This window comes from Stomoxys calcitrans, chromosome 4 (genome assembly GCF_963082655.1).
Source record: "Stomoxys calcitrans chromosome 4, idStoCalc2.1, whole genome shotgun sequence".
NCBI lineage: Eukaryota > Metazoa > Arthropoda > Insecta > Diptera > Muscidae > Stomoxys > Stomoxys calcitrans.
This window is the reverse complement of record NC_081555.1, coordinates 61,422,302-61,444,595: the sequence shown is the minus strand read 5'-3', so window position 1 is coordinate 61,444,595 and position 22,294 is coordinate 61,422,302. Positions and strand designations below refer to the sequence as shown.

The following is a 22,294-nucleotide window of genomic DNA, read 5'->3' as shown; positions in this document are numbered from 1 at the left end:
GGAAGAAGAAAAATATTTAGACTACTCTTTGCAAGAATACAGGCTATGTGTCTCCCAATCATCGAACCCTTGAGATGTTTAAATCCCGGAATTCTTAGTCCACGAACCACATCAAACCCCTAGCAATCAGGAGGACCTTTAGTGCCGCCGAAGCGGCCTTACAATGGTGGAGATTTATCTGTAGAAACCGGACCATAGTAAGGATTTAGAACTTCCTTCACTGTTGTGTTAGTCTCGTCTTCTGACTCCACCAGGAGTTCATCCTCACAAGATTCGTTAGAACTCGATGCAGGCCTCAACACCAGCCTGCATCGTCACAAACTAGAGGAGACCCAGGAAATTCCGCAAGCACATCGGAGTATACTGATGACAGTCCATTGACTATCCCACTCCAGTTATTCCTAGGTATTCTTCTACCTTGTCGCCCAGCCCTATTCTTCTCCCTTGTCGACAACTGTCATCACCAAACAGTCCATAGCGACATTAGCAAAGGTTCTTGGACCCATCTTACTGTTGAAAGAATGATATGCGGATATAATACTTTAGGTTTTAGCAAAAGAAGGGTTTAGCAAAAGACGTATGACGAATGAGCAGTTCCAATCGAATTTCATTATGGATCGATCCGATCCGATCGAATCAATCAATTTATTCATGATCAACTCTGAGTTTATAATCAAATATTTTACTTGCTCTGTTAAATAAACTAGATAAGCTCCAAACTTCATATGCCACATAACATTGATGAGACGGAAGAGGAAGTAGGAAGAGTAACCCCCCCCCCAAAAAAAAAAAAAACACACACACACCAGCAGAATCTAGACCAAGTCAACACTCGCGAAAGATGAAACAGTCTCAGCATAACGAGAGGAGCAATGAACGAGCTGACTCGGTGGATGGCTGCTCCATTGGAGAACGCTGGCTTGCCACAGAAAAGATTTTAAGATTGTGGAGTGACGCAGAGATGGAGGACGACTGTGTAGCAGCACACAACTCGAAATGAACAACAGTTTAAAAACAAGCCCTGCAGCAAAAATGGCACAAATTTCTAAGCAGATTTTGTTGCATACACATTCCGCATGTACCAATCAACTTTTTTAATGTTCCCGCTTGCTGGTCTGCCTGCTGCTTTAGAGGAATGAAATGGTGAAATGGAACCAAACCAGTTTTGCAGTGATGGCAGTAGACGCAACACGTCCACATGCGAAGGAGCTGCTCATGGCAGAATGAGATTCAAATCTGTTACTGTTGAATGTGAGCCAAGGAATACCCCAAATGTTGCATAAATAACCCCACATTTGAAATTAAAAAAATCTATGCAGCAGATGTTGAAAAATGGAATGACAAGAAAGTTTAGTTTTTTTGCCCCATTTTGCTCAGCAAGTAGCAACGATTCATAAATATTTTATGCTGAAATTATGGGTAATGGTTTTAGAAATATAAATGTAGACGGAAATTTTGACTGAGCTTGTTTGTTCAACAACTATGCCTAGTATTGTCTTAATCGGCTCATAACCTGATATACCTCCCATATAAACCGCTCTACCGATTATACTTCTTTAGCCTTGAGAGATCGCAATTCTTATCCGATTTGGCTGAAAATTTGCACAGTGAATTTCCAATGACCTTTAACATACGTGTCAAAAGTTGCATAACCTCATATAGCTCTCATATAAACCGATCTCACCATTTTTCTTCTTGAACCCCTATAGGACGAAACTCTTAACTGATTAGACCGAATTTTTTACACAATGACTTCTTTTATGACCTCCAACATACACGCCAATTATGGTCTAAATTGGTCTAAAACCTGATATAGCTCTCATGTAAAGCGGTCTCCTGATTGCACTTCTTGCACTCCTAGAGAACGGAGTTCTTGTCTGATTTGGCTGAAATTTTGCACAATGACTTCCCCTACAACCAAATATGGTCTCAATCGGTTCGTATTCGTAAATAGGGTGTACATTTAATTGTATTTTTTGATTATTCGATTGTTTGTTGTTTATTGAAAATCCAGGGTCAACGATTAATCGAACAAGACCGAACGAGGATGCCGATTAATCGAAATTATATATTTTGGGATATTTTTGAGATCTTATCCTTCAAATATTTCTCATATCTGTATGTCGAATTGAATTGTAAATAAGATATTCTCATCCCAATCGAATGAAATTTTGGACATGATCGAAAAAATGCTGACAAATGACGCATTTCAAATGCTTTTAAGTCTTTTTAACATCCAAGCGATTAATCGACTAACCGTCCTAAATTATTCGATTATTTGTTTATTTAAAAATGCATCATTTTCAATTGTTCGATTATTTGAAAGGTCATAAATAATCAATTAATCGAATAACGATTAATCGAGTGTACACCCTAATTTTATATAGCTCCCACAGGGACGTAGCCAAAATTATTTTGTCTTAAGAATAAATATTTTCTTTAGACAAAGTCATTTCGGATAAAAATTACTTTTTTTAGGATAAAATTTAAATGAAATTCGTTGTAAAAACAAATTTTTCCAAACAATGTTAATGAATTTTTCGAAACACAAAATTTCAGAGTAAGGTTCTCTAATGACAAAACTTCAGCACGGGCCGGACCCCTTCGAAATTATTTTTTAAAGACAAAATTTCTTTGAAATTGTTTCTAAAGACAGACAACATTTTAATAAATTTTTTCTCAAGAAAAATTTTTATAAAAAAAAAATTTAAATAATACATTTCAGCGAAAAACTCTCTAAAGACAACATAACCACGAGGTTATTTTTTAAAGCCAAAATTTCAATAAAATTTTGATTTCGCGACCCACATTTTTAGATTCATTTTATAACGCTTATCTGTCCCAAACAACATTTTCCTAAAAAATCATTTTCTTAAAATCCTATAATCATTTAGCGAAGAAATGTAGATTTAATGACTTTGGCCTAAAATCGCACCAGCTGCTTTTATTTTTTTAATATAGAAACCATCAAATGCAACAAGACAAAAAGCATTTGATTGTTGAGATATAAAAAATTGCCGTTTTTCGACAAGTCAATTTTCCACAAAAACATGACGGAGAAGTTGTTATAACCGGTTTCAGTCGTCCACTTTACGCCAATCCAAATTTCATTACGAGCTACAATTTTTCTAAGGCAGCTCTATTCTTGACCCTATTGTCGTCGTTAATGGGATAATGCAATTTTTAAGGACCGAATCGCAATGTTATTGTTAAAAAAAAAGAATTGTGGATGTTTAAAATGAAAAGTGATTAAAAGTTTATTTAAGCCAAAATCTTCACGGAAATTTCTTTTTTTTTATAAAAGTTGTTCCGAAAGACACACATTTAGCAAAAAATTTTCTGGCACATAATTCTATATGAATTTTCTCCTAATTATCGTTTTACTGTTTTAATTGAAATTTAATCCGTTAAAAAAAATTTTATTTACCCAATGACTGTAGATGAAATATTGTGCTTGTTAAAAAAATGTTATTTACCCAATGACTGTAGATGAAATATTGTGCTTGTTGGTCTGAATAAAATATTTATTTCAAATAAAACCATTTCGTTTTTTTAGTTTTCATAGTTCACAATACAGTATTTAAGGTAATTGATACGGAGCTCATTGCGATGAAGGGACGAAAATTTTAAGCTAGCCATAGACGAACGATAAATTCGAGCAATTTGTTGGGTTTGTGGTCGCGTTTTTACGTCTGTGGGGTAGTTTGCGAACAAATTGCAAGTTTTTGAAAATTTTCAAAAACTTGCAATTTGTTGGCAAACAAATCATACGTGTGTGGGCTACTGCGCAAATTTTAAGCCATTTTGCCATTTCAGTTGCTCTTCAACCATTGTAACGAAAGGTCGTGTAGTGCACACAAAAAATGGCAAGCAAAGACTTTATGATAGAATTTTTTGATGTGTTAAAAAATGAAAATGCCATTTGGCAAACAAAAAGTGAAAAATATAAAGACAAATTAGAAAAACAAAAATCATGGGAAAAACTCGTAACAAAATGGAAAGAGGTTGATAAAAATGCTTCGGTGGACCTAGTAAAAAAAAAATATAATTGCCTACGAACAACGTACAGAAGGGAGCTGCAGAAGATGCGCAAAAGCGAAAGGTCAGGTGCAGGTGCTGAGGATATATACGTGCCGTCGCTGTGGTATTTTGACCATCTTAATTTTTTGCTCGACCAAGAGACACAGTTGGAAGGCATTTCTACGTTTGATGAGACGTTTGACGCAGAAATTGAAAAGGTAAGTAAATTGTGCTTGTGTAATAGAATATTTATTTGTGTATGTAATTTATTATTTTCAGTCTCTAAATGCATAATATTTTCATTTTTAGGAACCAAAGAAAAAAAAATTCGATCCGACAGATTTTCTAGAAACGGCTGTCGACCATCTGAAAAAAACTATCCCAAAAGCAAATAAGGACGAGGCAGATATTTATGGTGAAGCGTGGGCAGTAACATTCCGCAAATTAAGGCCGGAGCAAAAAATATATGCAAAAAAGGTGATGGACGAAGCCCTTGTGTACGCGCAACTAGGCAATCTGACGCTACAAAGTTCCGTGAGCCTTGGGCAGCAACAAGTACAACAACAAGTTTACTTGCAAGTGCAACCACGGAAACCTATGTCCAATTTTCACCACAACAACCAAAACTCAAAGCCTTACGCGTCTGCTTCCTCAACATATTCGTCTTTTTCCGCAATTTCACCTCATGGAACACCATCACCTTCACCAGTTTTATCAACAAGGCCACCCAGTCGCTTCCACTTTTCGGATGAATCGGCAACGCCGTTATATGCGACACCAACACCTTCACCTGCTTATTCAACAGTGTCATCCCACCACAGCACCCACTTAGATGAAACCGTGCATATAATACCTGACGAGGTAGTGCCATCAGAAAATGCATTTCAGCAGCTTTTTGACACGTTAGAATATGAATAGCATTTTTTTGTGTGTTTAAATCGACTAACCCCCAAAGTATTTAATGTAATTAATAACTAAAACTGAATTAATGAATTTATTTATTTTTTATTTTTATAGATTTAAGAGATTTAATGTAAATAAAATATTTGTTTGTTAATAGCTCCCATCTAATTACTTTCAAGGACATTTTTTTGCTGGGTTTTAATGGTGACTGGTTTTAGGAGGCATTGTACTGCCAGGGTACGGCACCAACGCTGTTAAAATAGTTGCTCAGTTTGTGCCGAACATTTTTCGCGTTATTTGACGAATTACCATGAGCAATTGGTTCCAAGTCAGTGAAATTTAAATTCTCTTCATTCTCACTGCGTTTCAAGTATATATTTGAATTTTTAAAACATAAGTAATTATGCAAGTAGCAGCAGGCAAGAGTTATAATTGAAGCCTTTTCGGGGCACAAATTAATTGTTGTGTGCAGAATTCTAAAACGGTTCGCTAAAATTCCGAACGCATTTTCCACTATTCGTCGAGCTCTCGATAGTCGGTAATTGAATATAATTTCCTCCTCTGTTAAGTTGTGCCGACTGTAAGGCTTCATGAGGTTCTCTAAAAGTGGGAAGGCGTCGTCTCCAACAATAACATATGGAACCACATCTTCGGTTAACGGTAACATTTCCGGGGCTGGCAAATTCAATCCATAATCGTCGTACATTTGCTTTAACTTCGACTGAGCAAAAACACCTGCATCTGAACATCTTCCATTTATTCCAACCTCGACCATTAAAAACTCATAATTTGCGCCCACCAGTGCCATCATCACAATACTGAAGTTTTTCTTGTAATTGTAGAAGTACGAGCCAGATTTAGACGGTTTCACTATATTCACATGCTTTCCGTCGATGGCTCCCACGCAGTGGTTAAAATTCCATCTATTTTCGAAGTCATTGGCAATTGTTTTCCATTCATCAGAGTTGCGTGGCATCTAAAAATAAAATATTTATAAAAAAATAAAATAAACTGCAACCAGAATTTGATATTAACATTTTCACTTACCTTAATAAATGGTTTTAGTGCTGCAATAATAGCTTTCGACGTCTCCAATATGATTCCACCAAGACTTTGGGCCGATATTTTGGTTAGAAATTTAAGGTCCTCATAGCTTTGCCCAGAAGCAAGGAAGCGTAACGTCGCTGAAAGTCTTTCATTTGGCGTAATAGCGTCACGCATCACTGTGTCCTCCTTTTTTATTGCTGGCGTTACCCACCTTAATAGTTCTTCATAGGTATCTACATCCATGCGTAAAAAATTTTTATAATCCCTTGGAGTAAGCATTTCCATATTTTTGAGCGTTGCTACATGGGAATGCTTTTTTCTTTCGAGCAGCCACTCTTCACTCCATTTTCTTTTTCTTTTTTTTTCGATTTTTTTCTTTTCTTGTTTTTTATGTTCTATGTCGAAACATGTATATATAATTAAAAGCGCAGCTGCATCAGCCGCTGCATCGTCGCACATGTTTTTTTAAGTTTCCTATCAAAAGAAAAAAAGAAAAGAAAAGAAAAGCACAAACCGAAGTTCAAACACAAAATGAACATCATCCGCTTCGTAGCATATGCTTACTCTTCAACGTCAGCCGAATTATGATTTGTTCGAGCGTGTGTGGAGAAACGGTATGCAATAAATCGCAGCAATAAATTTGCAAATCACACCAACAAATCGTTCGTCTATGGCTAGCTTTAGTGGAAATTTTTTGGTTCTGTTGGCTTTGAGCACAGTGAAATACAAGTTATAACATTTTAAAATATACTTTTTGAATCTTTGATTTTCATTAGGCAATTTGACATCAGTTATCGGGCAATGAAAAAAAGTTAACTATTGCAATAACGTAGAAATCTCTTGGTGTTTCTGATTTTTAGTTCTACCACTTTTTCTAATTTTATCTCCTATTAATTAGGAATATTTTAGGATGCAAATTATAAGCATATACGGCAATGGTTGGATGCAATTTTTACTGGACACCTTTTTCATCGAAAACGGATTTTACATCGATGTTAATAAAGTTCGAAAAGAAGAATGTAGATGGTTTTTCGTAAAAATTGGTCAACATTTATTTTTTTAAATATATAAAACTTATAGTTGCTTAATGCTTTCAGTTTGTTTGCGTAAAATTCCAATTTAAAACCAATATACCGAAACAAATAATAATCTGTTGAAATCATAAAATCATATTCGCGAAGGCAACCAGACTTTGAAGGTAAAATTAGGTTAGTCTATAAATGGTGTGTTGGCAATCAGTACAAAATTCAGCTCTGACTTTACGACCTAATCTCAACGCCAGCTAGATCTAAATATAATTCGATGTCAAACATATTTGGGGCCTGTTAAGGAGGCTTAAACCAACTCACTTTTTAAAATTTCAGCGTAATAGGATAAAAGTAAAGCTATTATGGGCTCCAGACCATTTATCGGCAGAACGGTCTATATGGCAGCTATATCTAAATATAGTCCGATCAGAACCATGTAAGGGCCGGATATCGGTAGGATCAAAACAACTGACTGTTTTAAATTTCAGCGAAATCGGGAAATAAATGAAGCAGATGTCGGGAGGCTTAAAATAACCCACTGTTTCAAATTTCAGCGAAATCGGATAAAAAATAAAATATTTATGGGCATTAGACCGTTTATCGCCAGATAGGTCCATATAGCAGCTATATCCAAATATAGTCCGATTTGGCCCGTTCAAGAACATAACCAGCGTGCATCAAAAAGACGTATGTGTGCCAAATTTCAGCTCAATATCTCAATTTTTGAAAGCTGTAGAGTGATTACAACAGACGGACGGACAGACACACGACATCGTTGAATTGTCTTAGAATTTTACGATGATCCGAAATATATATACTTTGTAGGGTCGGAAATTGATATTGCGATGTCTTGCAGAGTCTTGCAGAGAGTTGACCTGTCCTTCTCTGGTCTTTTACAGGATTTGAATTATGGATGATTTACCAGATAGAGCCCAATTATCTAATTGACTTTAGGTTTTAACTGCACACATTACGCTCGAGGGTCTTTACATGCGTTCTAGCCCGATCGGGGAGACAAGCTGATGCATACACCTTATAAGCGTGTCGCCTCCGGTCTTAAATAGTACAGCGGGTAACCCGTCGGCTCCTGCTGCCTTGTTGTTATTCAGTCGGGTCACAGTTACATGGACCTCATTCTGACTAGGAGGTAAATATTCTGTACCATCATCAGGGATTAGTTCTGTGGTATCCCCTCGATACCATCGTCGCACACTAGCAGCTGGGAAAAATGATCTTTCCATATCCCAAGTACACGATATATATCAGTTAGCACATTTCCTTCCGCTTTTATATAAAACTTAGGTTGTTCGTGGTTGTTTATTTGTGATTGCTGTTGTTGCTTCAATGCCTTAAGGAGTGCGAGAAGCGCACGAATTTTATGTTTAAATTTGTGCATAGGTTTCTACGGGAGCCGTCGAACTCCTAAATACTCCGAAAGGTTGAAATGAAGAATTCGGGAGACATCCAAGGGCAAGTTTACTGGACAGTCTATAAAAAAAATTTGTAAATGATGTTTGGGAGTATGAACAAATCTGACATTAGAACTCGTAGACAAGTGTCGGGACTGTCCATCCATGTTTAGGCCCCATTTGTATGCAATATGGCGGTTCAATGAGTATCTATCTCATATATAATGAAGAGAGGAATTGTACACTAGTGAAAATTTTATTAATATCACCAGCGTTAATGAATGGAACAGTTGTACTGGATTTTTTTAAGGTCATTATAACAAGTGCCGCTACCACACACTAGGTCTGTTATAATTAAATATTACCTTAAAATCCAAATGACAAAAGCCAAATCGTGGCAACATATTGGTGCATGCGGTAGTGAAAGTGCCACTCCGTAGGCCTTTTTCAATACCATTGCCAATGATATCTACACTCAGAAAAATGGCGCGCATAAAATAAGGCAAAAAACTTAGTTAGCCAATTTTAATCTAATTTGGCTAAATTTTAAACAAGGAAAAATTGCACGATTTTAGTTAGTTTTACTCATCTATCTGTAATTAGTGGCAAATAGTTCATAAACTTGGGTTTAGGAAGTCATTTTACTTAACCAAGTTTGTTTTCAACAAGTTAAGTAGGCCTAGAGCAAACAACGTTTTTATTTACCCAATATAAACATGTTGTTATTTTGAGTTCAACATATATTACAAACCTATATTCTTCAAATTGAATAAATATTCGTTCAAAATAGTTTACGAATTTCCCAAATTTTAGTAGTACTGTATAAATTTATTTCAAATACAAGTTTTAAACTTGGGTTGACAGATTTTTTTAAAAGAGGAACCTAACCCAATATTGGTTAAAATAAGAACAAACAATTTGTCGCTGTAGAAATCCGGAAGAGGAAATGGACTTGGTTGGGTCATATCCTACGCCGACCGCGTGATGATATAGCGAGAAATGTCCTAGACTGGAACCCGCAAGGACTGCAAAGAGGGGACGCCCGAAAAACACAGGAATCCGCTGTACAAAAAGAGAGTTGGAATCAACCCAGACATTGTGAAATGAAGCCAAGTCTATGGCCTACGATAAATCTCGATGGAGAGAGCTTTTTTGATGCCCAATGTTCACACTGAACAGTTTACTGTTGGCCATATTTTATTGTTATATATATGTGTTTACTCCGAGTTTATATATATATGTATATATATATATATATATATATGTATGCACCCGGAGTAAACTGTTCATTGTGAACATATATGGTTGGCAGAAACCCAACCACCTAACAGCACCCCTACATGTGGATCACTTCTTCGAGATATTATACGCGATGCTGAGGTTGGTATCCATTACGATTTTTTTCAATATAAAAATATTTTCCTAATTATACGCTTTAGAGACACGGCGACGACAAATGTGTCTCCTTGCTATTATGCCCACTTTCTGTAAACTTTTTTGAACCCATCTACTTCTTTTAACAAAGACACCAACAAAACAAAATGCAATCACGGTTGAAAAATTTACTTGAATTTTTTCGTCATCTACATACAAACACAAAACAGTGCAATAATTTAAATATTTTGTTAACACTGTTGTTTTGTTTACAATGAAATCCATAGAGTTGTACCAACAAAATCCTCACCGCTTGTAAAAATATTTTTTTTTTATTTTTGTTAAATTAATATCCATTATTTATTTTAATTATGTCAATTAAACGTGTTTTTGAAAGAATAAACAGTTTTCCAATTAATTGATTTATTGAGTTGATAACCGCTTTAATATAATCATTCAACTAGTCATAAATGCAAATTGCAACCTCGTTTATGTTTATTTGTTTATGGGCCGCTTTCAGCAACATTTTTAATTGAATAAATAAATTTCTTAATTAAATCAAGATTTTAATTTTTTCTGTATAGAAAACACACCCAGAGAAACAAGTTTGCTGATATCAACAAACCTATCTCCTGATTTGAAATGAAAACATTCTAACATCCAACTGTTTGGAAATTTTTGAGTTTCTTAGCAATAAATAAACAAGTAAAAAGGCCGAACTTTAGATACCCACCACCTCGGGTATATATGTAAACCCCCTTTCGTCACAATCCGATGAAAATTGGACAACTTATGCACCCAAATTGGGTACGGTCTTATAAATATAAGTCACTGTTGAATTTTGTATTTCAAATTTCAACAAAATCGGGTATAAAATAAAGCTTTTATGAGCTTCAGACCCGTAACTGGCATACCGGTCTATATGACAGCTTTATCTAATTACAGTCCTATTTTTACCATATTTGGGTCGGATGGTGGGTGGCCTAAAACTACTCACTGTTTCAAAATTCACCAAAATCGGATGAAAAATGAAGTTTTTATGAGCGTTAGACCCTTTATCGGAAAATCGGTCTATATAGCAGCTATATCCAAATATGGTCCGATTTGGCCCGTTCAAGAACTTAACTAGCGTGCATCAAAAAGACGTATCTGTGCCAAATTCCAGCTCAGAACCTCAAGTTTTGAAGCCTGTAAAGTGATTACAACAGACGGACAGACACACGACCATCGTTAAATCATTTTAGAATTTTACGACGATGCGAAATATTCATACTTTGTAGGGTATGTCGATGTGTTGCAAACGGAATGACTAAATGAATATTGGGGGGTATATTCATTTAGTCATTCCTACGGTGGTGGGTATAAAAATGTGGTATATTTTAATACCATGCATTGTGCGGATTAATATCCGCATCCTCTTTTCAACCTTACCCTTCAACTCAATAAAGCAACCTAATAGCATGTAATATGGATAGTAAACTTAAAGAAAGTTGTTACTCAAAATAACACAAATATTTGCTAAAACAAGAATTTTTATCCGCCGAAAACGGGAAGGCAGATATGATAGCTGTTTTAGCGTTTATAGGGCAGCAGGATTAGTAAACATGCTGTTGTAAGTACAAAAATCTGCTAAAAAAATGAGGACATGCTACTGCTTAAAAAAATACTATTTTAATTTATGATATTATTTATGTCATACTTTCCGATATAATGGCCGTCAGAAATTTTATTGGAAGAGAAGATTTGAATTTATGGAACATAACTGAAATGAAGTTACCTGAGGAATAGGCTCCTCGTACAAATGACATCGCATCCATTGGAATACATTTCGAAAGATGGCTAAAATCGTAACACAATTTTGTTGCTCTGGTAATGTATTCATTACTGTCGATCAGCGTTGCCGAAAGAAAAGCCCAAATTCTACCAAATTTAGTAGGATTTACTTTCTACTTTAAGGGTTTGGTCGGATGGACGGCCTATTTCGATTTTGGTAGATTTTTAGGGAAACTGTAGAATAGGGGGCATATTCATTAAGTCATTCCGTTTGAAACACATCGAAATATCCATTTCCGACACTAAAAAAATATATATTCTTTGTCGTTGTAAAAATTATAAGACTATTTAATGATGTACGTACATGTGTCCGTCCGTTGTAATCACGCTGCAGCCTTCAAAAATTGAGATATTGAGCTGAAATTTGAGACAGGTCCATATTTTTTCATTTCAGTATTTTAATATAGCTGCCATATCCATGGTGGGATAAAACCGAAAAAAATAGTAAAAAATAAACCATTTGAGAACGGATAGAAATTTGAAATGGTTAAAGCTGAGATGCTATCGAGATCGTGTCCAAAAAGTCTCTAGGTGGTCCGGGGGCCTCTTGGCGGGCCCCATAGATACCACTCATAAAAGCCGCAATTGTTATCCGATTTCGCTGAAATTTGGAATTATTTCCAATATCCGGACCGAATATGATCAATATCGGACTATATAAACCGATCTACTGATTTAAGGTTTTGGGGCCAAAGAAGGCGCATTTGTTACCCGATTTTGCAGAAATTTGGTAAATAAGTTGCATTAGGCCCCTCGACACCAGTGCCGAGTATGGTCAAGATCGAATTGTATTTGGATTCATATGGAGTGTTGTATTAGAAATTGACAAAATTAAGAACAGTGAATAGTTTTCGCGCCAATAGAGACCCGAAATTCCGAAAAAAATTCTTTCGTTCACAAATGTTAATAAAATGTGGGTATCCAAATTTCGACGAGGCCGAACTTGATGCGTTTGTACTTCTTTATGTTAAATTCAATTGTTAAATAAATAAAAACCTTTACAAGAAAATTTATTGATTTATTTTGATTTGATTTACTATTTTGGTCGGCTGGCAGGGAAATTGAACAAATTTGGACCGACAACTTTTTTGTAGTGACAGCTGCCGATGCTACTTATTTCTATACACTCATAAAAAAAAGTTTCCTGAAAATAGCAAACACTGTCTGCTGAATAGTGTTGGCTCACTGTTGCAAATTCTGTTGTTTGCTTAAAATGACTGCTGCTTAATTATAAAGAGGATGTTAAAAAAAATAGAACACATATGTAAATGTATGTCTAAGTGGATGATTATAATCACTACTACATGTATACATTCCATAGCGTGTTTTCTTTAAATTTAGATACAAAAGGCCATGCCAGTCTTGTGCACAATAGAAGAGCACTAACAAAAATGCGAGCTAGCTCAGCAACATTTCGAAATGTATACCAATGGATGGATCAGGTAGATTTTGTACAGTAATATTTCACAAATTAAAATCATCTCTTCCAACAAAATTTTTAAAAAATGTCTAAAGTAATCAAAACAAGTAGGTTAGGTTGAAAAGAGGCTGTAGATATTAATCCGCCCCATGCCACTATGGACAAACACCTAAGCCAGTAATCGGCTTGTTGTGCGCTCTAAAAACTATAAAGTAACACCTAAAAAGAAAATTTTAAGTTACGAATTCCGTGCTACTTACAAAATCCTTAATTGTTTTCAATACCACTCCCCTAAGACGGTTCATGTCTGGTGCTGTGTCTCCACCTAAGTGCCGGTATCTGTTAGACGCGAAAGCCGGGCAATGACAAAGGAAATGCTCCAACGTCTCACCATCTTTCCCGTATCCCCTACACATTATATCACTTGCCGCACCGATTTTACATAAGTGATGATACCAATAGCAATACTGACCTCCTTCATGCTTCCTTTCAGTAATAGCCTCGTCTTTTCACGACATGCATCCTCCCATACGATTTTCGCCATCCTACCGACCGTTTCGCTGTTCCACAATAATGCATGCGCATTCGTCGCCCACTCCCTTAACTCAGACTGCGTCGTCCCGAAAGGCTTCGGGTTAACCAAGTTTATTGACGGCAGTCCTCCGGCCCGGCACCAAACTATGCGGATTTTCCCTTCCTCAGAGGAGGCGTTAATCTCCTTCTTACACTGCAAGACTGTTTGTGACCTTACCGTCCTGGTTGTTATTGCCCTTATGGCAATTTTACTGTCGGTAAAGATGTTTACACTCGACGTCCTCGCGTTAGCACCACATCACCTCACGCATTCCGTGATCGTCCGGATCTCCGCCTTCAGGACCGTATTATGGTCAGGCAGTCTAAAACAGATCTGAGTCCCTCAGTTCTCAAAGCATACCCCCATGACCACTCTGTCCTCTAGCTTTGATCCCGTAATAGGGCATTTATGGTGGTCACCCATAGGATTGGCGATAAAATCCTCCCTGTGGCGTACCCTGTTCCATTTTCTCCCTCATATTTATGTCATGGGACACACAATTTATCCACCTGTTCCTTAGCATATGGTTTATCCAGTCTCTAAGGACCGAGTCCACACGGTACTGGTCTTAGGATTGGATCAATGTCGGTCCGCACATTGTTAAAAGCCTCTCGATGTCAATGCATATCGCCAGTGTGTACGTTTTGGCATCGAAGGATTTTTTATTTCATGCACAACCTCGTGCAGGGCAGTCTCCACCGACCTTCCCTTGACATAGGCATGCTGTTTGTATTTAAGCAGTTCGCTGGATGTCCTACTCTTTATCATGGTGTCCACAATACGTTCCATAGTTTTGATTAGAAAGGATGTAAGGCTTATGGGTCTGTAGGCCTTTGGTGTCGCTTAACTTGCCTTGGGATTAAACACCACGGGCTTGGGATTAAACACCACCCTTGCCTCCTGCCAGGCTTTCGGAATATATGCAATTCCTAGGCACGCTGTGAAAATTCTGGCCATACGAGACGCCAGATAGTCTGCCTCTTTCTGTAGTAACGCCGGAAATATTCCATCAGGTCCGAGTGACTTAAATTGTTTGAAGGTCCTCAAGGATTCCTTCACCATAAATTCCGTTATTATAAACCTTCTATCAACGTCATTATTCCAAGATTCCGGTGTATCCGTGAGTCGCGTCGTATCCTGTGGAAAATGGGGTTTCATCAGAAGCCTCAACATGTCACCCGTTGTCTCTGCTCTCACTCCCATGTCGTTTACTAAAGTTTCAGTTTGGTCAGGGATTTTTGAGAGAAACCCTTTTATCTTGGCGGCGTCATTAACGCTATAGACCTGTTCGCAGAAAAGCTTCCAGGAGACACGTTTTGCCGCTCGGGTAATATTATTGTACTCTTTGAGCCGTGTGTAACACACATCCCAATGAACTTCCGCTCCTTTACGACGTGCTCTATTATAAAGTCTGCGGACCTCTTTCCCAATATTGCGAATCACTCCGGTCATCCAGGGTTTTTCTTGGCCTGATTTCCTTTCACGAAGAGGACAACTATCTTCGAAGGACCCCACCAGTGCAGTCCAGTAATCCTGTTAACATTTTCGTCAATTTCTTCTATGCTTGGACAATCTAATAGCACGCCGCTGGCTGTGCTATTCTAAACCTAATGTGGGGATGGTCAGAGAAAGAGTGTTCCAAGGAGACCCTCCAATTCTGAACCTCATCGATTAAATTTTCTGAACATATGATCACATCTAATACCTCCTCCCTTATCCTATTAACAAAGTTAGCGATGTTACCAATATTAAGTGTCATTAGATCGTTAGTATTCAAGAACTCTGCCTCGCAAATTAGTGTTGGTACTACATCACGAAATGTGGTAGGAGTTCGCATCGCACGCCATTAGTACCTCGTTTCCTGTCTGTTTTGCTTTCCTCACCAGCCGTTGCACTCCGACGTGGGTGACGGTGTCCGAGAGTTGAAAGGCAGATAAAGTGATGCTAGGTATGCTCCACCGTCTCCCTGGCTCAAAACTGTTGCATCCGACGTAGACAACTTTGGGGAAAAAATATATTTAAAATTTTCATGACACATAATGCAGGTCCTCGGCCGAGTACTAGTGTTAGCATAGAATAATTGGTAGTTCATATGGTTCAGTCCTTGCTGATTTTCTCCATCAGAGCGTGTGTAGCAGTCTCGCTCTGGTGGAGGTTTATCTGGATTACTTCAATCATTGGTCGTCCAGTAAATGGGCATCTTGGGAGTAGGTGATGATCTTATCTTGTGTACCTGGTCTTTAGACTGCATTAACTTTCCTGTCACTGCACTGCGTGATGTAATCGTTTGAGGTTCTTTGCCTTGTCTAGTCTTCCGACTTTTAAAAAGCCGTTAATGGTTCCATCGTCGGGTCCCTGTTCGTTAAGTTGTATTGGGCTTCCATTCCCTGTACTGCCTGATGTTCCAATACAAGGATCTTTGCCTATCTTAGCCTTCCAAATCTTAAGTAAATGGGCTTTTTGGGAGTAGGTGATGGTACCATCATCGACTCCCTGTCAAAACAAGTAACAGGCAACTATAAAAAGTAGCATACATGTTTTTTCAGCAGACATGTGTACTCAAAGCAGCAGATTTTGTTACTTGAAATAGCAGTAAGAAATGTTTGCTAATACAGCAGCCCTTTGTTTGCTGAAACAGCAGCAATGCCCATTTTCAGCAGAAAAAGACTGCTGTTTTATATAACTACTGGGTTGCCTAAAAAGTAATTGCGGATTTTTTAAAAGAAAGTAAACGCATTTTTAATAAAACTTAGAATGAACTTTAATCAAATATATAATTGCCATTTTGTTCGATAACCTTTTGCCATCTTCCTGGCAAATTTAGTATTCCACGCTCATAGAACTTGTGGCCTTTATCTGCAAAAAACTGAACCAAGTGCGATTTTATAGCCTCATCATTGCCGAAAGTTTTGACATTTAGGGAGTTCTGCAAAGATCGAAATAAATGGTTGTCGGATGGTGCAAGGTCAGGGCTATATGGTGGATGCATCAAAAGTTCCCAGCCAAGCTCACTCAGTTTTTGGCGAGTGACCAAAGATGTGTGCGGTCTTGCGTTGTCCTGGTAGAATATGACACCTTTACAATTGACCAATTCTGGTCGCTTCTTCTTGATGGCTGTATTCAATTTGTCCAATTGTTGACAGTAAACATCCGAATTAATCGTTTGGTTCCTTGGAAGCAGCTCAATATATACCACACCCTTCCAATCCCACCACAACAAACAGCATAACCTTCTTTTGGTGGATATCAGCCTTTGAAGTGGTTTGAGCTGGTTCACCATGCTTGGACCATGATCGTTTTCGACTAACGTTGTTGTAAACAATCCATTTTTCATCTCCAGTTATGATTCGTTTTAAAAACGGATCGAATTCATTGCGTTTAAGGTGCATATCACAAGCGTTGATTCGGTTTGTTAAATGAATTTCTTTCAATACATGTGGTACCCATATTAAAATTGACGCCAAACAAACAAATGTAAACAAAATTTCGCGCACTTGTTTTCTAAAGCAAGCTAAAAGTAACAGCTGATAACTGACAGAAGAAAGAATGCAATTACAGAGTCACAAGCCGTTGAAAAAATTTGTCAACGCCGACTATATTACTACTATATTACCGACAATTACTTTTTGGGCAACCCAATAATTTGATTGAGTGTATCATATGAAAAAAAGAATATGGAATCTTAATCACCATTCTCAAACGCTAGATATTTTACTAGTTTTCTTTTATATTTGCATAGTGCATAGATATGGAATGTGGCAATTTAGAATAATTTTTGAAAATTTCAAACCTTACCGTATATTCATTTTATTTTATTGCCGCGTAATGATACAGATTCCATATGCAAATAACTTCCTGCAACGGTCATACAATATACAATAAGGCTGCCACCGCCAGTCAGTCAGTCGAACGTGGACATCGGCAGTGGCTTAAGCCATATTTCCCTGTTTTGCCATGTAAATCGACATGGCTAATAAAGACTTTAACAATCAAAACACTACGAGGCGTTGGCAAGGCCATAAACAAAATCGAAAAATACCCTTGCTTGCGTTGGCTTGTTGTGGAATGCAATGCGAAGCGATGTTGCCAAACATTGCTTAAGTGTTTGCTTGCCATTGGACCAACAGCGTTTGAACATTATTTAAAGCACAATAACACTATTTCTTGGCAAAAATATAATAATTCTTTTTTACGTCTGGATTTTTCAAACGACACTCTAAAGCACAATCTCAGCCTCGCCTATCATCATCATCGTCCTCGCTGTAGCCGTCCTTATCCTCTACAACATGTACCGCCCAAAAAAATGTGTCTGTCTCCCAGTCAGAAATTCTGCCATGGTAAGTTTTTATCCCATTGACAGAATGACGTTAGGTGATGGTAGTCACCGATTGGCTGGCAAGGTGGCTGGCACTGGAGGTGGTAGGGTTCTTAATGGCCGATGGATAAGCTCTGCAGTAGCATTGAATTTGACATTTCCAATTGTTGCAAATAAAATAAATTTTTCAAACGATACCTCAAGCTGTGTCCAATACCCCGACACTTGGGCCAAGACTGCATGGCAAACTCCTTCCAAATGTTTGGCCTACAAGACCAACAGACAAAAAGGAAATGAAATGGAACCAATTCACATAGTCAGCCAGCATAGCATTATACCATGTTTAAAGCTCCCAAACAAACTGTGAAGTTTAGTTTTTAGATGCTGGATACTGTGGTGGAACAATAACAGCTGCCCTAAGTTCCCCCTAATGTCAGTTTCCAAATCCAGTCCCAGCGAATCCAATTTCTGATGTCAGACAATTCTGAACTCTTCCGACAAAGTCGCTCGAGTTCTGCTCGACTTTCTGAGAGAAGTTTTACTCCAATAGTTCGGGGCGAATTCTGAAGGATTTCTGACTCCGTTTCGTATGGGTCTTACTTAAATCAGAAAGAATTTGTCTCGTATATTTCGAAAAGAATTGTAAACATGTCTGAACTGCGATTCTGATATTTTTTGTGCTTGAGTTTGCTTTAAAGGCAATGCACAATATTTATTGGACCATTAGGGATTATTGTTCCGGCAGTCCGGAACGAATTCTGAACGATGTCCGGACAGCACATCGAGGGATTTTTGTTTTCTTTTGTGTTCAGTCAGTACTTTTTGTTGTACCGCTATTAGCTTACGCGACAGAACAATGCGTTTGTTGTGTTCTCTTCATTTTGTGTTTAGCTGATGGTTTTTTATTTGCTAGTAATCGATCAGTATTTAAAGGTGTTGGACGGTTTTTAGCCGAGGGGACAGAATTTAAAGCTTTTTGTTTTTATAAAAATTAAGATTTTATTTCGGAATTCGGACAAAATTCTATACGGCACGTCGGAAAATACATCCGAATTCTATAAGTATTTTTTTCAGAATTCGGTTGAAATTCTGCTCTACACATTATGGGTGAAATGACCGATATAGCGCCTCAAAAGTCAATTTTCAACTTGTGTAAAATCGCAAAGATGGTATCTCAATCGATCGCAAACATTCCACTGATCTTAGCAATCGATTTTACATTGATCGATTTAGTCCAGTAGAGCTTTAGCTGTAAGCTGTCAAACCCAACATAGTATGTTTGAGCGAGTGCATACCAAGCATTACCACGTGTTTTTTTATACTCTACACCACTACTGTGGTACAGGGTATTATAACTTAGTGCATTTGTTTGTAACACCCAAAATGAAGAGAGATAGACCCATTGATAAGTACACCGATCGACTCAGAATCGCTTTCTGATTCGATTTAGCTGTGTCCGTCTGGCTGTCTGTTCATGTTAATTTGTGTACAAACTACTGGTCGGTCGCAATTTTCATCCGATCGTCTTCAAATTTGGTACGGGCATGTTTTTCGGGCTAGAGACGAAGCCTATTGAAATTGGGAAAAATCGGTTCAGATTTGGGTAAAGCTCCCATATATATGTTCGGCCGATTGCAGTAATAATGCAATAAAATGGTCATTTCTTAGCCGATTCTCTTGAAATTTGGAAGAAAGGATTTTCTTTTGACTCTCGACATTACTGGCGAACTTCAAAGAAATCGGTTCAGATTTAGATATCGCTCTAATATACATATATATCGCCCGATTTTCACTCCAAGAGCCACTGCAAGAGCATTTATTGAACAACATTGCCAAAACAATCTATCTGAGAGGTTTGCTCGAAATCGGTTCATATTTAGATATTGCTCCCATATATATGTTCGTCCGATAGTAAGAAATATTGCAATAAAGTGCTCATTTGTTAACCGATTCTCTCGTAATTTGGCAAGAGGGATTTTCTTATGAGGATCGACCTTACTGGTGAATTTCATAGAAACCGGTACAGATTTAGATAAAGCTGCCATATATGCATATCGCCCGATTTTCAATTCTAGAGCCACTACACAACGTTCTCCTCATCGGTTCAGATTTAGATATAGCTTCCATATACATATTCGTCAGATTTTGGGTAATTTGCAATAATGTTATCATTTGTCAAACGTAAAATTGGTTCAATATTAGATATAGCTCCCACATTGTGCTAAAAGGGTAGGGGTGTAGGGTATTATACAGTTGGCACCGCCCGACTTTTGCCTTTCCTTACTGGTTTGCATTATAAAACAGGTTATAAATTTGGGTTTTTGTCACTTTCGTAAACAAAAATTTGTGTTTTTCATTGAGAAAGGCATGTATTAACTATATATTAAAATATTTTTGTGACCTGTGCTTAAAGATATTTTATAGAAAAACAAATTATGTTAAAGTAGCGCTCACTTAAACTGCAAAATAAAACAAATTATAACTTCCATGATTTGGAACTTGGGAGATTCAAGGGAATTCATTCTTGATTCTTTTTCATAAATTACTTTGATGTTTTGTAACTATTTTGTCGGTATGAATCATCTGCTTCCACCTGCAACTTTACGAGACGTTGATTTTTTTGGGAACAATGTCGGTCTTCAGACTAGAGGGAGAGAGGTTTATATGGGAGCTTTAACAGTTAATACAGGTTATCACACCATACTTGGGTTGGAGGCTTCCGCCCTCTAGGGGCTCAATAAGTGCAATCGGGATATCGGATTACATGGCAGCTATATAGGGTTATGGACCAATTCACACCATACTGGGCAAAGTTGTTGGAAGTTGTAGAAGTCATTGTGCAAAATTGTAGCCAAATCGGATTAATTTAAGGGCTCAAGATATTAAATCGATAGATCGGTTAATATAGGGGCTATATCCAAATCTGAACCGATATGGTCTATTTGCAATCTTCAATTATCTACATCCATAAGAAGTAGACGGGCAGACGATCAAGAATATACACTTTGTAGGGTCGCAGATCAATATTTCCAGGTTTTGCAAGTCTATTCTCAATCAAAAATAAAATATTGGCAAAACAAAAAAAAGTTTTGATTTCCCTTCAGAATTTCTCATGATTTATGCCCAATTCGGTGCGAAGTATCAGCAAGAACATCCGATTTTCCTTTGATATTTCGTTCCGAAATCTTGTCAACCACTACATACACTTTTCGGTAAGAATTCGGACAGACTTCGAATCCGAAAACTTCTGACCGAATTCTAGGCGTTTGGTTCACTGGGTTGGTTCAATACTAGCGCATACACACACACACACACATACTTTGTTTGCGGTGCGGTCGCATACACCGGGGAAAATTGAACAAAGTACTCCAAAGCACTTATCAGCAGCCTTGTGTATGAACATAGCACTCCGAAAGGTAAGCACAAGTACCTCCATTGCTGCTCCCACCTTACCCCACATACCATATTGCACATAAATTTGTATGTATGTGCGTTCAGTTCGTTTTTGGTGATGTTGATCTTGCAACTGTGAGGGGGCAGCAGCCAACAACAGGATAAGGACAATGACAGCGACGGTGGCGGCGTCTTCAACAGTAAAAGACAACACAACAAATGACAAGCGAACAACATATTCCAAGAGCCTGAATGGCTCATAATCATACATAGCAAGTAAGAGCGTTGTCAGCACCGGTGTACCTAGTGTCTTTTGGCTATTTGCAGCATTGGCTGGTTTTCTATTTCAGTTGCTGTCTCGCGCTTCACTCGCTTACAACGACTCGATGTTATTTGAAGCCTGATTTCAATCGGCAAAAGAAGCTATCGCCGCCGAGGAAAACCTCATCGAAGAGAAAATGTAGTCGTAGCTCGGTTTGTCATTGATATTTCTTGCCATTGACGTCAAGTATATGTTGGCGTTGCTGTTACTTCCATGGAGCAACAACATAATTCCAATGAGGCCAGAGTCATTGTAATGCTACATAATGTGAGTTAGCAAAAACTATGGGACCGACAAGTAGGGGACATTCAGAAAGCAAAATCAAATCTTTGGTGAATTTTGCCAAAAGCCATAATCCGAATTCAATATCCGGCGAGTTGGTTATCTCATTTCTTTTGCTTGGGGACATTTGTGAAATTTGCGGCCACGTCGAATCCTGAAAAGTTCTCTGCTATGGATTGCCTTCGCGCATGGATTTCGGATGACATAAATAAATATGTAAAAAATTTTATCAATTTAGGACAATATTTGTACCCTCTATATCGGTTTAGATGGTATCTCAATCAGGTTATGAACAGATCGATACTCGATTAATCGATTCACAACCTATGAATTACACACCTACATAAAAAAGTTAAGATCAATCGAAAGGAGTG

General features: G+C 37.7%; 3 protein-coding genes across 3 annotated transcripts in view; 1 reads left to right on the top strand and 2 right to left on the bottom strand.

Annotated features, from left to right (window-relative positions):
• LOC106090172 (axoneme-associated protein mst101(2)) overlaps window positions 1-22,294 on the bottom strand; it is a 503,361-nt gene that overhangs the window by 29,248 nt on the left and 451,819 nt on the right. The gene's annotated exons all lie outside the window — the stretch shown is intronic.
• Window positions 3,820-4,980, top strand: LOC131996768 (uncharacterized). Its single transcript, XM_059366677.1, has 2 exons — window positions 3,820-4,238; window positions 4,330-4,980. Exons 1-2 carry the CDS (start codon window positions 3,864-3,866, stop codon window positions 4,936-4,938), a joined length of 984 nt encoding a protein of 327 aa, XP_059222660.1. The 5' UTR covers window positions 3,820-3,863; the 3' UTR covers window positions 4,939-4,980.
• On the bottom strand, window positions 5,006-6,628 carry LOC131996767 (uncharacterized). The gene is made up of 3 exons (XM_059366675.1): window positions 6,535-6,628; window positions 5,971-6,444; window positions 5,006-5,899 (listed from the first exon to the last, which is right to left on the bottom strand). Exons 2-3 carry the CDS (start codon window positions 6,427-6,429, stop codon window positions 5,138-5,140), a joined length of 1,221 nt encoding a protein of 406 aa, XP_059222658.1. The 5' UTR covers window positions 6,430-6,444; window positions 6,535-6,628; the 3' UTR covers window positions 5,006-5,137.

What these genes read in the sequence shown, in the direction of transcription:
- LOC131996768 (XM_059366677.1), top strand. Translation starts at nt 3,864, where the DNA reads ATGGCAAGCAAAGACTTTATGATAGAATTTTTTGATGTGTTAAAAAAT. An exon ending in TTGACGCAGAAATTGAAAAG is followed by an intron (nt 4,239 to 4,329) that starts GTAAGTAAATTG and finishes TTTCATTTTTAG; the next exon opens with GAACCAAAGAAAAAAAAATT.
- LOC131996767 (XM_059366675.1), bottom strand. Translation starts at nt 6,429, where the DNA reads ATGTGCGACGATGCAGCGGCTGATGCAGCTGCGCTTTTAATTATATAT. An exon ending in CACTAAAACCATTTATTAAG is followed by an intron (nt 5,900 to 5,970) that starts GTAAGTGAAAAT and finishes TTTTATTTTTAG; the next exon opens with ATGCCACGCAACTCTGATGA.